This window comes from Pygocentrus nattereri, chromosome 2 (assembly GCF_015220715.1).
Source record: "Pygocentrus nattereri isolate fPygNat1 chromosome 2, fPygNat1.pri, whole genome shotgun sequence".
Taxonomy (NCBI): domain Eukaryota; kingdom Metazoa; phylum Chordata; class Actinopteri; order Characiformes; family Serrasalmidae; genus Pygocentrus; species Pygocentrus nattereri.
In genome coordinates this window covers 53456321-53473039 of record NC_051212.1, presented here as the reverse complement: position 1 = coordinate 53473039, position 16719 = coordinate 53456321, and the positions used below count along the sequence as shown (strand labels likewise).

General features: G+C 44.4%; 2 protein-coding genes across 11 annotated transcripts in view; one reads left to right on the top strand and one right to left on the bottom strand.

The window, feature by feature from the left end:
* Nucleotides 1-6001, top strand: part of dpp6b (dipeptidyl-peptidase 6b) — a 226856-nt gene extending 220855 nt beyond the window's left edge. For all 3 annotated transcript variants that reach the window (XM_017703450.2, XM_017703449.2, XM_017703451.2), the window contains exons 22-26: nucleotides 2376-2493; nucleotides 3270-3328; nucleotides 3411-3483; nucleotides 3564-3637; nucleotides 4483-6001. In XM_017703450.2, coding sequence (XP_017558939.1) covers nucleotides 2376-2493; nucleotides 3270-3328; nucleotides 3411-3483; nucleotides 3564-3637; nucleotides 4483-4632 — 474 coding nt within the window. In that variant the 3' untranslated portion in view covers nucleotides 4633-6001. The remainder of the gene's footprint in view (nucleotides 1-2375; nucleotides 2494-3269; nucleotides 3329-3410; nucleotides 3484-3563; nucleotides 3638-4482) is intronic.
* A 2164-nt stretch (nucleotides 6002-8165) lies between these two features.
* Nucleotides 8166-16719, bottom strand: part of arhgap21b (Rho GTPase activating protein 21b) — an 87359-nt gene continuing 78805 nt past the window's right edge. For 3 of the 8 annotated variants that reach the window (XM_017703441.2, XM_017703446.2, XM_037545103.1), the window contains 3 exons: nucleotides 15271-15376; nucleotides 11002-11036; nucleotides 8166-10661 (listed from right to left, as the gene is read on the bottom strand). In XM_017703441.2, the coding sequence (XP_017558930.1) occupies nucleotides 9138-10661; nucleotides 11002-11036; nucleotides 15271-15376 (1665 nt within the window). In that variant the 3' untranslated portion in view covers nucleotides 8166-9137. The remainder of the gene's footprint in view (nucleotides 10662-11001; nucleotides 11037-15270; nucleotides 15377-16719) is intronic. The other 5 variants (XM_017703442.2, XM_017703447.2, XM_017703445.2 and 2 more) reach the window with 3 other exon arrangements.

Genomic DNA, 16719 nt, shown 5'->3' with positions numbered 1-16719 from the left:
AGCGATTTATACGTTAAGAAAAGGACCTTATACTCCACATGAAATTGAACAGGTAGCCAGTGTAACGGCGAGAGGATTGGGGATATGAGGTCAGATTGTTTGGTCCTTGTAAGGACTCTAGCAGCTGCGTTCTGGACCAGTTGGAGCTTATTTAGTAATGCATTGGAGCGTCCAGCTAAAAGGGTGTTACAGTAGTCCAGCCTGGAGGCTATACAGGCACCAGCTTTTGCGCATCGTTTAGGACTAGAATATTGCGCAATTTAGCGATGTTACGCAAGTGAAAGAATGCGGTTCTGGAATCGAAGATGACGCCTAGATTTTTTACAGTGGTGCTTGGAATGACGGTATAGCCACTTAAATTGGGTAGAAATGTGAAGAATTCAGTAGAGTTCATATTCAATTCTCCACTTTTTAAAAAGATGCAAATACTCATTTTACGTAAGAATCAGACATCCGGAAGTCCGGAGAGGCACTGAATATCTTGGGATAACGAGCTAATTATCTTGTGATCTCAAGATAAGATAATTAACTAATTACCTCAAGATAACAAGCCAGAAAATCATAACTACCTCACGCACTTCTTTCATTCCTCTGTGAGAAACGCGGTAACACAGAAAAGTCTTGTCCAAAATAAAGCTGTGTGGGGAATAACTGAGGACTCAGAAGCAGAGCAGAGACTGATCCGCCAGTCGAGCTCAGCAAAGAGACGCTGAATTAGCATCGTGCTCGTTCCCAAAGCCTCACAGGAAGGTAACAAAAGATCCCTCAGAGGCCTCCTACCAGAAGCAGCGCTGGAGAGCTTTTGAAAACGAGCCTCTTTGAGAGCAGCAGATAAAACGGAGATGATTGTAGCTCATTTCTGCCACACTTTCATCACCGCCAGACAAAAGCGGCTCTGTTGTTATGCAATAGGAGGAGAGAGCTGAATGAGAAGGCTGACCAGAGAGGAAACACTTCTCCTATTAAATTTGGAGCCCTGCGATGGTCCAGAAATGCCTCAGAATGAATTATTAAACCAGGCCTGGCTCTCAAAGATCAGAGAATTTCAGCCAAAGTAGGCCAGAGCACAGGCTCGGTTTAAAATAAGCCTGCAGCGACGGAGGCCGTTCGTTATTTGGGTTTGTGCCCTGACAGGTGCTCTAGTACATGTGACTGTGTGAATCCTGCTGCCGCCTTCCAGGTCCCTGAATGGATGTGTGTTAGATCATACAGGCTATTCTCAACATGACCCTTCAGAAGAGATTTTAATTTAATTAGGAGTTAAACCCCAGATTGTTGGAGGCTGTTGTACTCTTGGCCACTTGCTGTATTTTGGGCTGATCAGAAAGCCGTCCAGTCATTTAAAAGCTCAGTATAAATGCAGCCAAGCCGCATAAGAGGCAGACTGCAATCTTATCACATCATGAGCCAAGTGTAAAATATCCTCTTTAACTCGGAAACCAGCGGTGGGTCCAAAACGCACGTCATATTCTTTACTTCATAACGTTCATATTTCATAAGCTTCAGAAGCTGGGCGTCGTACGAGGCTGTAGCTCTTCTCTCCAGTCTAATAGACGGTGATGTCATTTTAAACCCTTATAATTAAAGAAGCTGAACTTGTTTTCTACTGAAAATCGACCCATTTTCCCAAAAATCTGAGCGAAAAACTGGATAGTGAGTGACTGTCACTCTAACTACCTGCACTGTTCACTTGTAATGATCTTAAACCTATAGGGAACCTAAATCCATGGTTTCTTTCTAAGTAGGTTAGACTTGCTCTTGTCTGCACACAGTATACATGTACAAGTGGTCTCCAACCCTCCTCCTGAAGATCTGCCTTCCTGCTGGTTTCACCTCCAGCCCACAACTAAAACAGATCCTTCAGATAATCAAGGACGTCGGAAGGTAGTATTACATGGATCAGGTGGGGTGTAACTGGGTCTGGAGGAAGGTAGATGTCCAGGAGCAGGCATGGTGACCAACCTTCCAGTCTCCAGTCAAGGACCAGTGTATTTTGACAACATTCGCCTGCCTTGATTAAATCAGAAACAAATCAGATTTCTGTTATGACGCATTAATGCGCAATGTGGATGAATCGTATTTGGCAGAGGATCCAAATCCAAAGAGAAAAATTCTTCCCTAGGATTCTGTTACAACTGTGTTGTTCCAGCTGTCCACGAAGCTGAAACAAAATCCTGAATATTACGTGAACTTCCCACCTCTAATTATCCAGATATGAGATGCGCATTATTCCAATCATTTTAGCCATTAAATGAAAACCTTGATCTGTATCTACACACACACACACACACACACACACACACACACACACACATTTTAGTTGTTGGGCTTGTTTTCTCTTTGTACTGACCTGTTTGTGGACTGCTGTCCTGCAGGTGTATGGAGGATATCTCGCCAGCCTTATGTTGGGTGCTGAAGACTCTCCATTCAAATACAACGTCAAGTTCAAATGTGGAGCAGTCGTCTCTCCCATCACTGATTTCAGCCTATACGGTACCATCACTACTAGGAACACGTTCACTTGCTTTCTGCGCTGTTGTCCAGTAAGCTCACTGGCCACTGATTAGATACATGTACCCTGTATCCAGTCATTGTCCACTTACTGTATAGCTGCACTCTGTAGTTCTACAGTTACAGACTGTAGTCCATCTGTTTCTCTGATACTCTGTTACCCTGTTCTTCAGCGGTCAGGACCCCCATGGACCCTCACAGAGCAGGTACTGTTTGGGTGGTGGATCATTCTCAGCACTTGGAACTGAGAATAATCCACCAAATAAATATACACACTGATGAAGGACTAGAGGATGACCAACACAAACTGCAGCAGCAGATGAGCCGTCGTCTCTGACTTTACATCTACAAGGTGGACCAGCAAGGTAGGAGTGCCTAATAGAGTGGACAGTGAGTGGACACAGTGTTTAAAAACTCCAGCAGAACTGCTGTGTCTGATCCACTCAGGCGAGCACAACACACTAAACCACTACCACGCCAGTATCACTGCAGTACCTGCTCTGTGAGGGTCCATGGGGGTCCTGACCACTGAAGAACAGAGTATCAGAGAAACAGATGCACTACAGTCTGTAACTGTAGAACTACAAAGGGCTCCTGTATGGTCAGTAAAGCTGATTACATGGACAGTGAGTGTAGATACAAGGTATGCATACTTAAAGTGGCCAGTGTGTGCATTAATGTTGGCCTTGATCTGGATGTGTTTATACGTTCTATTCATCAGCTCAAATATTTCTAATGATGCTCCATGTCTTTTGCAGCCTCTGCGTTCTCCGAGCGCTATTTAGGATTACCTCGATCCAATCAGAGAGTGTACGAGGTAATTTTTTCCTTCTCTCAGAACCGGAAACATATCCTTCACACATTTCCTCTAATAACACATCATATTTACTTTTGAACAGATGTCAAGTTTAGCACAGCGTTCAGGCAGACTAGAAGATAAGAAGTTCTTAATTATTCACCCTACAGCTGATGGTAATGGATTTTTTATATTACTAAACATGTCTACAGCCTGTCATTATTACAACTAATTGCTAATCTCTGTCTCTCCACAGAAAAAGTCCATTTCCAGCACACTGCAAAATTTATAACCCATTTAATAAATGAAAAGGCTAATTATACATTACAGGTAAGAGGCTATAATTACCAGCAGCATCCTTTGCATTCTGGGTGAATCTGACGTTTACTTGCCCCTGATAACCTCTGACTGCAGTGTCTTTGTTTTCATGAATAATTTCGTTTTGGCCTTTTGCTCCTATTTTTTGGATTCACTCTGTGGTCACAGGCAGTGTGAGTTCATCTCAGACTCCCCTTCATAATTTTTTCAGGAGCTCTGTGTAGAACCCCGTTTTATATATATATATATATATATAGTAAAGGTCCCTTACATTGGATAATCAGTTCTACATAGAACCCAGTTATATATATATATATATATATATATATATATATATATATATATATATATATATATAGATATATATATATATATATATATAGATAGATAGATAGATAGATAGATAGATAGATAGATAGTAAAGGTCCCTTGTATTGGTTCATCAGGAGTTCTACATAGAACCCAGTTATAGGGATCAGTACTGGCCCCTTAATTGCTGTCCCCTCATGTCCTTCTATGCTGCCCTCCTTTGTTGAAGGATTTGCCTGTATTTTGTATTATTTTTGCTTCTTGAAATTCATCCAGTGAAACAACTACTCAGCATCTGACTTCTTTTAAAAATGAAAAACACTGCACTTCTTAAAATTATTTAATAAGAAGTTAAACTGGTTTTATTAAAAATGCCACTTTGGGCCAATTTTGGAAAGAAAAAATCTGGCAGTGCTTCTGAATGAAGAGCCGTTTGGGAGCTGAGAGAATTGATTCCTACAGTTGATCCGACTCGCTAAAAAGAGCCAAATGCTCGTCAGTGCTGAACGGCAGTCTCGGCCACTCATTACTCTCGTCCTTCTTCCCAGATCTACCCAGACGAGGGCCACTTTATCCACTCCGAGGGCGCCCGGCAGCACTTGAGCCAGTCGCTCGTCAACTTCTTTGAGGTGTGTTTCCGGCCGCCTGAGGTGCCGAGCGAGGAGGAGCTGGAGCAGGAAAACGAGGATGATGGTTAAAAAAAAGCCCAACCCCCCCAAACGCCCTCCATCAGAGCCCAGCGCAGGCCAGCTTATAGCCCAATATGCAAACTGCCCCCCCCAACTCCCCTCTGAACCCCTGCATCTTCATTTCCGTCTCAGATGGGTCATCCCAAACATCTGCATGGACCTGAGCCCTTCACCTCCCACCGGCTACCAGGAAGATTCACAGAGGAGGAAGCAGTGTGACGTGCCTGCTGAGTGAGCCGAGGAGGTGAATCGAACTTTTCTTCTTTGTCTGCCTTCCAACGAATCCCCCCCCCTGGCTGTTGAGCGCCCTCGTGTGAACTGAGGGGTAGTGACGCAGCTACCCTCCCGGTTGCGGTTTCTCACGTCTCGCACTGATGATGGAACCTTCTCGGAGTGGACGATAGCACAACTCACATTTAGGGCAGTGGCGAAGAGGAAAGAAAGGAAATCCAATCAGCCCAGCTCCCCAATGCCACCCCTCTCTATTACGTTTCAACGTCTTGCATTCAATTACTGAGCTCAATAAGGTCCTTTTGTTAAGCTGTAAAGGATGTTCAGACACTTCCTCCTTCATTTGTCCTTCTTATCTAATAACGTGGAACTTCTTGTTCGGTCAAGTATCTGTTACAGTACAGTAGCTTTAAATTGATATTTAGTAATAAATGGCCCGTGAGCAGCTTTCCGAATCGGGGCCTAACATAGTATTCTGTTCATTCGTGAATGGGTCGGCTTAGAAATCGATGTGGTTTTTAAACATTGTTCCGATTAGTTCATCCAGCCGAGGACGTGGAATCTGAGGTTATTATTTTCAGTCACTGTGCCTTACTGAAGTAAAGCTGTACGAGATGGGCGGTCCGGCAAGAGTTTAAAAACAGTTCAACACGGAAATTATAGATTTTTACATTGTGGAAAAGCTGAACCATGTCAGATCCCTGCCAGTGCATCTTATCCCAACTTGCTAGTATTCCAGTCAGTTTGGCTGTAGCGGGAATAGTGAATTTTAAGTCTGTGTTCATGACCTAGCTCACATCATCGGGTACGACTACAGTTGGTTTTCCCTTCTGCTCTATCGTTTCATATTAATGGCTGTGATCATGTCCAAAAAGGTCCTCGAGGCACATTTCTGTACAGATTTCGTTCGTTTTCATTCGGCATGCTGGCAAGTGAACTTTATTTCATCTTCCTTTTGTTTTGGTTATTAAAGATCTATTTAAATGTCGTGACTTCTGACAGCTTGAATGTCCTCCTGTGGTTCCACGTTAATGTACTGTTGTGAGCGAAAACCTTGTCTTGTCTGCAGATGTACAAACGTGTAAATTACAGAACTGTTTTGGTCCCTACTGTGTGTAACTTGTACATAAAGCATTTTGAAAGCTTTTTTCTTGGTTTGGTCACGTGCTTTGCGTGAGGCACACGCTTGTTTTTCCCGTTGCCGGTTCTACTAATCAGAGAACCTTTTCTTTAATGAAACAAAACACTCACACTCACTACACTCACCTCTACCATTCCAGTGGAGCTCTTCTGCCACCTAGTGGTGAAAAAAGGTCACATCTACCAGAGCCTCACACTTAGGCCAACAGACCGCTCGCAGGTCCAGGATCACGTCACCCACCAACGAAAGATGCGGTGTCTGACTAAAGCCTGAAACATGGAATTTCTGACCCAAGAACAGGAAAAACAAAACTCTACTGGAATGTCCCGCTTGGAAAGGTGCTGTCTGAGGTGACGTCGTGTCTGTGGACATAAAACACCATGTCTCAACATATAGACAGCAGCAGGTTATAACACTGGCCATAAGGTTTTGCTTTGTACCGAGCCCTGCTGGTGACATCCTGTACAAACAGAAAGTTTAAGTGGCCATGCTTTATTAACGTGTGGGAATACTATCCTAATGTGTGGCCATGACTTGGTAAGGCATGGGAACGAGATCGTTAAATCGTGGCCATGATTTAATAAGGCATGGGAATGAGACCAAGCAATGGTTAAGGCTTAATTATCATTCCCACACCCAAGTTGTGGCCACACATTAGGATCTTGTTTGCATGCCTTGTTAAGTCATGTTTCCACACCTTACCAAGCCGTGACCATGACTCAGTAAGGCGTGGGAATGCCTTATTAAGATGTGGTCAAGGCTCTTAATCGGTCGAGGCCACAGATTAGGATCTCATTCTCACACCTTACTAAGCCATAGTAGACTTATCTTGTTCTCACACCTAAATCATGGCCATGGCTCAAGTAAGGCCTGGGAATGAGATCATGTCTTATTAAGCTGTGGTCAAGGCTTCTCTCATTCCCACGGTTTACCAAGCTGTGGCCATGCATAAGGATCTCGTCCCCACACCTCACCAAATCTTGGCCACGGCTTAGTAAGGCATGGGAACAAGATTATGCCCTACTAAGCTGTGGTCAAGGTTTAATTATCTCATTCCCACGCCTTACTAACTCGTGCCCATGGATTAGGACCTTGTTCGCACGACTTACTAAGCCATGGCCACAACTTCTCGTTCCTGTGTGTTATGTTGTGGCCACACGTAATTTTTATTCGTACAGATGTTGCCAGCAGGGCTCCGTAGCTTTGAGAAGGTAAAAACCTCATGAACAAAGTTTTCACGCATCTCTCAGCTTTAAGATGCATGTAAACGAGCCCTGTTCTGATTGGCTGCTCTGCACTGTGTCTCATGAGTGGGCGGGGCTATCACACAAACAGTAACCCCAGATCTCAGTTTCCAGTTATAAACCACACCAAACTCTTACTTCGAGAAAAGTTTACAACATTTGGTTTTTCCACTTCAGTCCCTTTAAGGTCACCCGTGAGCTGAAGAGGCACCAGAGTAAAACAAAAAGCAGAACATCGACGCATCCGACTCCACAGTAAATCCCTCAGTGCAGTTCTCGGTCAGACATAAAGCATTTTATTTTCCAGTGTTTTGTATGTCCTGCCACTTCTGCAGTGGACACAGCATGATACAAACGGTCAAGGAAGCATTTTTTTTTTTTTTTTTTTTTTTCACACACAGGGGCTCAAGCCCCCAGAGATGATTAACATGGTCCAGTCCGCCCCTCCCAGCCCACCGGTCCCCTATCTACACGCCTGTATCGTACAATACTTACAGAAAGAAACTAAAGCAGAACATGATGGGAGAAACGAGGCGCTAAAACATGGAAGAGATATGTACATTTAAGTTACCTATTTTTACAGGAATATTTAAAATTCAAGTCTGGTTAAAATACAGAAAATGAAACAGTAAAAAACGTGTTAAGACCAAAGTGGAATGCCAAAGGAAAGGAAGCTTCTTGTGTAATTAATATTTTTTATATATATATATATATATATATATATATATATATATATATATATATATATATATATATATATATATATATATTCACTTTTTCCCCCATATTTGTTATTCAGGCCTGAAGAACGACGTGAGCTCATCTTTTCACAGTACGTCTTGGTGTTTAACAGAAAGTTATGGCACTCTTCAGACTGTTTCATACTGTTCCAGTGAGGCACCTTCATTAATCTAAGAAACATGGAATTTAATAATCCAGCTTTATCCCAAACGTTTTCTCCTTTTTTTTTTTTTTTTTTGAAGGAACTGATGGTCATTGTGACACAATACATAGGCTACGCTGCATATTGCATCGGAGAGGCGTTTGGTATACTTTCATCCTAAAAGCTGATCAGTTCTCGTCGTCATGAGCAGAGAGTCTGGCTCCTGCCACGCGCTGGTTTAAAAGAAAAATTAAAAAGTACTCACTATCCCACGACACGGCACGCGAAGCAATCCGGAAACAGGCCCGAAAAAAAACTAAAAAAAAAAGTGGGTGGAGGAAAGGAGGAACCATTTCAAGTACAGAGAAGGGGAGGGGGCTATGTACACTTAAAAATAAAGACACGCGCAGGTACGCATTTTCTAAAGTATTACAGCAAGCAGATAAGATACATTCTTCATTTGGGTTACGGAAGGACCAATCATGACTGAGAAGACCTCCTTACACTTGCAACAAAAGTCTAGCAATACTTAAAGACACTAAAGCCTGTCTGATCAACATCCTATTCAACCCTATTATGACCTACTTCCGAGAACCTTCGGGCTTGAATCTTGCCTCGACGTCGAGTTTCTGCCACAACTCCACCCTCTCGCACCTTAATTACAGTGGAACTGTAGCCCATGCAGTCTTCCAGCAATACTAGGGGTTCACCAGGTCTAACGGGAGAGATGCATCTCTTCACCGTGTGACCATAGGTCAATGTGTAAATTGATTAGAGGGAGGAAATTAGAGCAGATCCAGAGTCAGTGGGAGCGAGTGAATTTCACTCAAGTCCCCTTGCCTGTCAAAGAACTGCGTCAGTACCGTTTGCACATATAAAAAGCTTCTCTCTCTCACCTCGCAGACGCTCAAGGTCCTTAAAAACACACCCAATTCATCAAACATTCATCACTAAAGACCTTCATTCGCACACCCACAGACATCTCCTCAAACATTCACCCATACAGACCACTCTTTCACAGGTATTGATAGAAACGGGACCGCACCACTTGGGTGCCCGAGAGTTTGTGTGGGTGGGCGTCGAGGCCTTTGCTCTGAGAGGCAGCCGCATCTCCGTTTAGCATTTGCATGGTGTTGGAGAAGGAGCGCGAGGGCCCAGCAGAAAACAAGTCCAGGGTCCGGGAAGCTTGCAAGTCCAGAGTGTCCAGACTCACCTCTGGGTTGCTGGAACGGTGGCGCTCTCGCACTATCCAGTCCGTGATGGAGAAGTCCTGGGAGCTACATTTGGGCTTCAAGCGATCCATGGCCGAGAGCTCAGCACCCCCTGTCTCTTGCCAGCCGCCAATGACCGAAAGTTCTGCGAAGTCTCTCTGGCCGCCCATGGTGTGCCGCCGCCGGATGTTGGTCTTCCTCTTGCTGCGCGTCTCAGGCGACCTGGTGCGCTGGGATCCCACTCCAAACATGTCATCTGCAGACGACCGCAGCCGGCACTTGAGCCTGTCTGTGATCTTGAGGCGCCAAACGGGTTCAAATCTCTCTCTTTCCGATTCGCTACGAGACAGATTTGGGCTGGCACTTGGTCTGCTTTTGACCGGCTCCAGCATCCTGGACATCCTGCCAGATTCTTTTTCACTGCGTCCACCATCGGTTGAAGACTCGCTGTCCGTTTTCTGCCGGCTCCCTCTCTTACGGGACAGGGTATCGCAAGCTATGATGCGGTGGGATGCTATGAGGCTTGGAGCATCTTGCATAGGTGTGGCTCTATCTTCTGCTAGGCTGCTCTCCTCTGCTGGAATGCTATCTCTGCAAGCCGCGAAGACTGAAAGGTCGCTTTCGCTGTCTGTCTCCATGTGCCTTCCTTCACTAATCAGTTCGCTCCTCTCATCATCTGCATCATCCCCTCTGCTCTCGGCCACTGAGCGTACCTCTGGGCTCAATGCGCTGGACTCCACTCCCGTCAGGAAGGTCATTGAGGAAGTAGTAGAGTAATCCGAGGTGATTGAGCAAACCTCTGCTGCTCCTAGGCTCTCCGCCCAGTTGCCCAGTGTCCTGCCCTGCCTGGTCCTCGGACACGAGGCCTGGGAACTGGTGCTGTTCAGCGTTCCCAAGTCCGAGACACACCCTTCATCGTAGTTGGATGGGGGATCTGAGAGGGAGTTCTGACGAGCCATCTGAGAACGGTAGTTTAGAGTGGGGGATTTTTTGATGGACTGTATGTTTTGTAGGGGTAGAAGCACCGACGGAAGCTGCTGATCACTAGAGACAACTACAGTGCTCAGTTCTTTGCAACGTTCCACATCCTCAGACCTTTCAAGGTGGTCACTGACCCCAGCCTCGCTTTCAGCTTCCTCGGTTTGGTCGTCGGTGGGCCAGTTAGGGTCGCTTTCCTCCTGAAGCTCCTTGCTGGAGAACACGGCATCTAGGTCATCGTCGGAGCTGCTCGGCTGAGGCTTGGGTTTTTTGCGCTTGCGGCTGGCAAAGATGGAGGAGCGCAGCAGCTCTTTGCTATACTGGTCCTTACCAGACCCCCAGGAGCCCTGCTGAAGAACCAAAAGCACATAATAAGCAAAAAAAAAAAAAAAAAACGTCAAAAGGTGCACTGTAATTTCTTCTAGGTAAAATAATTTGACTGTCATTGGAGATTTTTTGAAGAAGTCTGTCATTCTTTACTAGCAACTGTCTGCATTTAGGTCCTATTCTAAAGTATAATGTTGCAGAAACTTAAAAGCGTCACTGCAGGATGGAGACAGCACTGGTCGAAAGAAAGAAGCTTTGATTTCATGGAAATATTCCATGAAACAGACGGCAAAAGATGTTGAGATGTTGGTACCTTTGTTCAACTAAACAAACTGTGACTAATGCTTGTTAACGGGTACTCACCTTTGATTTGGCAGAGTCACTGGTTGCTGAATCTGCTGATGTCAAGTGTAAAAAAAACAAAACAAAACAAAAGCAGAGAAGCGGTATTAATAATCAGCTCGATAAGAGAACAATAAGGCTCATAAAGCCGGAGAAACGACAGCGGAAAGAGATACATCACAAACCTCTTACAACAAGAACAGCAGAACAGCACAAACAGATGAAGAGATAAGAGAGATGTGGGCGATGCAGTAAAGCCATCACACAGAGAGAAACGGAGAGATGGAGGGGGCTCGGGGAGGATGAGGAACGAGAGATGACACGAAGATGAACCCAGCGGCTGCACCAAGACAGGAAGCAGCTCATGCATACATTCCCAAAGACGGCATGTCAAGGGTCATTCGGGTACCACACGCTCACACACAGACGTTTGAAAAGGCATTCTTTCCCAACTCAGAGACACCACCAGGGCAGGGATAAACATCTTTACAGCTACAGAGTAAGCGGGTGGGAGCTGCCACCAGGTCTGATCAGAAACGGGTTGTGTTCTATCATCTAGTGACGCAGCTGAACGAGTGTCTGCTCGAGTTGCTGGAGCGGAAACGTAATGTTCGCAATGTGGTCTAAATACTGAGCCCTTACTTGGGTTTGATATCATTAGGGGACGGGGACGTGTGAGACCCCTGTACAAGAGCTGTACAGTGAATGAGCGCAATCTGGAGAGGGCAACAGGCCACATACGAGGTGTCCGACCTCCCCGCAAAGGGCCTACGTGTTTGGTCCGCATTCAAGCCAAGCAGAAGCACAACTGATTCCACTTGCTTAAATCAATAGGCCTTCTAATGATAAAGTGTAGCCACTGGCCCTTTGCGGATAAGACTGGACTCCCGCTGCTCTACACTGCACATACGATCCATGAGGTCTTCCGGAGAGATTCGCATACGCTACAGCAGAGCTATCCAACCATATCTGCAAAGGGTTGGTGTGGCTGCAAGGTTCACTCAAAACAAGGAGGACCTGATTCAGGTCTCAGTCTTCAAACAGCTGGTCATGTGTCCACTTGCTCTGCTGGAACGTGAACCTCCAGCCACACTGGCCGTTAGCTGATAAGACTGGACACCCCTGCTCTACAGGAAGCAAAGGGGCAATTATTCTGAAACAATGTCAGCATATGTCAAAGTTTAGGCACCCAAGACAACTGTTTAAAGCTATTTATCTCTGCAGTAAGTGTCTTATTGCCAGTAAAAACAGTAAGAGTTTTCCCTCATTCCCTGACTGGGAAGCAAACCCTATAAACCCTATATATATTTAAAATGTTCAAATAAAATGTGAATGCACTAAAATGTAACAAGATTTCTTCTGTTTTTATGGACCTGTTGGTCAGAGGAATAGAATTAGAAGACGAAAGGTTTGGTTCGATTTCTCCATTTCATGGATTTGTTAAGGACTGATTAGATACACTAGGTATTAGATGGTAACTGTAAATCTCCTCCTCGAGAAGAGCTCTAGAAATTGATTAAATTAAATGAAATCTCAATATATTGGTTATTTATTTATTATTCCTTATTTGTATATATTCACTTTTTTTTTTTTTTTAAATAAGTGCTTACTGCCCAGATAAATGCCTTGACATAACATCCTCTCAGGTGCCTTAGTCTTCTTCCTTAGTTGGGTTCTTTACTGTCAACATGTTTACGTTTAAAGAAACACTTGATGCTCTAAAATGTTTATACGATCCAGACAGCCAAAACGACAGAGTGCACTACACTACAGGAAGCACAGACTTCTGTTTTGGCACTCTGTAGATGCCACCAACAAAAAAGACTGTGGCAGGACAGCGGAACCGAAGAGTCGATTAATTGAACGGCAGTCATCGACTGACTGAACGGGTGCCAATTCATTAAACAGGAGTCGACTGGCTGAACGGGAGTCGATTAATTAAACGGGAGTCGACTAGCTGAACGGGAGTCGATTAATTAAACGGGAGTCGACTGGCTGAACGGGAGTCGATTAATTAATCGGGAGTCGACTGGCTGAACGGGAGTCGATTAATTAATCGGGAGTCGACTGGCTGAACAGGAGTCGATTAATTAAACGGGAGTCGACTGGCTGAACGGGAGTCGATTAATTAAACGGGAGTCGACTGGCTGAACAGGAGTCGATTAATTAAACGGGAGTCGACTGGCTGAACGGGAGTCGATTAATTAATCGGGAGTCGACTGGCTGAACAGGAGTCGATTAATTAAACGGGAGTCGATTAATTAAACGGGAGTCGACTGGCTGAACAGGAGTCGATTAATTAAACGGGAGTCTACTGGCTGAACGGGAGTCGATTAATTAATCGGGAGTCGACTGGCTGAACAGGAGTCGATTAATTAATCGGGAGTCGACTGGCTGAACAGGAGTCGATTAATTAAACGGGAGTCGACTGGCTGAACGGGAGTCGATTAATTAAACGGGAGTCGACTGGCTGAACAGGAGTCGATTAATTAAACGGGAGTCGACTGGCTGAACGGGAGTCGATTAATTAATCGGGAGTCGACTGGCTGAACAGGAGTCGATTAATTAAACGGGAGTCGACTGGCTGGCTGAACGGGAGTCGACTGGCTGGCTGAACGGGAGTCGACTGGCTGGCTGAACGGGAGTCGAGAGGTTAATCAAAATGAGACATCTGTTATTTGCTGCTCTACTGTAGTCCATGTCTGTACCGTCTACTGCTGGTGTTGAGACTGACTGTGGCAACGCATGATAGAAGCACTGGAAGACGACTATGGGGGGTAACAACAAGGGGTAGATATGACAGGAGGGCAGAAAGGGGCTAATGAGGCAAATGTTAGAGGAAGAGCAACTGCAGGGGAGGAACAGTGTCCTTTACACGGGTTTCTCCTGAACCCAAAAGCCCCTTTGCTCACTCTCCATCCGTAATGCTGTAGAATGGTGTGAGGAACGTGTCGTTGGTTATATATACATGTATTTTTTTGTGCTTTAGCCGGCTCAGCCCCCCACCACACCCTTTTTTTCAGACACCATGACAGTGATGCCACATGAGTGGAGGAAAACCTGGAGACCATACCATGCTAGAACTCCTTGCGGTCAGCTTCAGAGACAACGAGAGACAGCAAAGAGGCTTTTCAGACACATGACACCATCACCGCTCTGTATCCTCTCTGTTAATAATAGTCTTATAAGATATGAAACGTGCAACACCACGATGACAAAAAAATATCGACTTCTCTGACATTCATTCGGGGTTTGCTTTTTTTTTTTATTTCTTTTTTTTTTTCTGTTGGGGTCCCGGATTTGGATTCAATTTACAAGAACCGGGGGTTTCTGCAGACTAGGCAGCTACACTGGGGACAACACTCCTCCTTCTTCCTACAGTCCCAGCTGTCCATCACAGACATTACAGAGTCCATCAGTGACATCACCGAGTGATAGACGCCGCCCACTTGGCCTGTGTCAAGATTGGGTAATGTGTGAGCAGGGCTGGACGGGGACAAGGGAGAAAGAAAACACTAGAGACAAGACGGGTCAGACGGGTGAGCCACATTTGGTTTTCATTTCAATTGCGTTCGTTCATTTTTCTTTTTCTTTTGGGAAAGAACATGCCAGGTTAGTGCAAGAAAGAGGAGGGGAGGAGGAGGAGGAGGAGGAAGAGGGGGAAAAAGAACTGAACGAAAAGGAGGAGTGGAGTCGTAACGGAGGCTAAAGCATTAGGGAGGAATGGTATGAGCAAAGGTGAAAGTAATACAAACCAAACCAAGGCCAAGAAAAAGAAAGAAGAGGGCTGGAGGAATAACGTCGTTTCAACAGAAGACAAACAACTCGGCAAAACCGTGATTCAAAAACAAATTCAAGGTGAAAAATAAATAAATAAATAAACAAATAAATAAAGAGAAACAATTCAAAAGCTTCACATATATACAGGAACTATTTTATCCAATTTTTCAGGAGGACCGTCCTCAAACTTGACCAGTGCAAAATTGCTAAAATAGTTCACGTTTACATTTGCACCAAGACATTCTCATAAGCTCGCTAGGACTACTTAAGCCTAAACATTCACATATTCAATGGAAAGCACATGTGTAGCTGCCAATCTACTCAATAAAAAAAAAAAAAAAAAAAAAAAAAACATAGAAACATCTTTAAATTCACAACACTTAGATTATCAGACAAACTTCTAGGTTTCGCTTCCAGCAGAATAGCACATATCCATGCATTCCTAAGCTCACTGCCCACCTGCTCTGACCTGTACTGGAGCTCTACGGCAGAAATGTAAGACCGGGTTACCTGAGACGTCTCCCGGTGATGGAGCCGTGCGGCCGATGTTGGTCAGCAGGTGGTCGATGTTAGGAACAGGCTGAGACTGGACTGTGCTCTCCTGCTCCACGGCGGCCTAATGAAGAAACAGTGCAAAGCAAAACGAGTGAGAAGGGAGACGTCAAACACGTCTTGGAAGATTAACGGTTGTTCAAACAGTCACTGACCGCACTTACAGGTAAACGGCCAAGTGGAGCAAAACACAGAAGTATTTCAAATAAAACCAGCACACTTGTTCAGCGTGAGCTGTGTGACGTATCTTCTACAGGTCAACTGGTGATACGCTAAATGACATGCCTAAAATGCCTCCACAAGGGGGGGCTATTAGCTTTCAAGTAGGTTTTGTGTGCATCACTGAAAGAGATGGAAGAACTGGCTTCTTCAGTGACGGTAACATTTAAAGGGAATTCTGCAAACAGACTCAAATCTTTGAGTACGTAAACAAGGTCTAGAGAGGTGTGATGTCAAATGGTTTAACTGTAGAGAAACTCACGACTTGTATTTCTTTACAGTGGTGGTGACGGGAAACAGGGGTCACGATGTTTGAAACACAATATCCCCTTTATTTACCCCTTTATACTTTATTTACTTCATTTATCCAAAATGACTCGTCGACCTAAATGTGTCTTCAGAGCTTTTTTGTGGGGACTACTTTGGCCTTACATCGGCAGGCATGTACCTCAGTCATGAATAGATTTAAAAATATATCCTGCTGTAGGAAGAAAACCTTGTTTTTCACATATTCAATGGAATAATTTGTCATTTTTCAGTTTTCTTTGACACAATTTGAAAATGCCTGTTTTCTTTCACCTTGTGTGTAAATTTCAAGATGAATGCACCAAAATAAACAGCTCAAAATGACTTGGAAAAAGGTCTGGTTCCACTGACTTGCATGACAGGAGAAGGAAAAAACCTGCATCACTTTTAAAGTTACCATTTTAGAGACACTAGACTTTCTTCCAACAACAGTGATGCATATTTTTAGGCTAAAACTGTCTGAAAACATAAAATCAATCATAAAAGCAAGCTATGCAAGATCTGTAAACGTATTACCTCTATTAATCACCCCATTTCTAAAAGGCATCTGTAATCTGAGTAAGTTTTTTTTGGGTCTCACTTTATTTGGATAGTCCCCTGTAGATCATCTACAGACGTCTACAAACTAATCGGATGAAACTCAGCCGATTCTAAACAGTGGTGGGGTGAGGGTTAGGATTGGACCAGGGTTGGGTTTAGGTTTATGTTTGAGGTTAGGATTAGGATTAGGATTAGGGCAGGTTTAGAGTTAAAGAACATTATGGTCAATTTAGTAGATATTCGGTTGAATGTAACTTGAAAGTATCTACAAAGCATCTAAAGTGGACTCTCCAAATGAAGTGTTACCCTTTTTGTATCATGATAACAACACATGCATTCTTT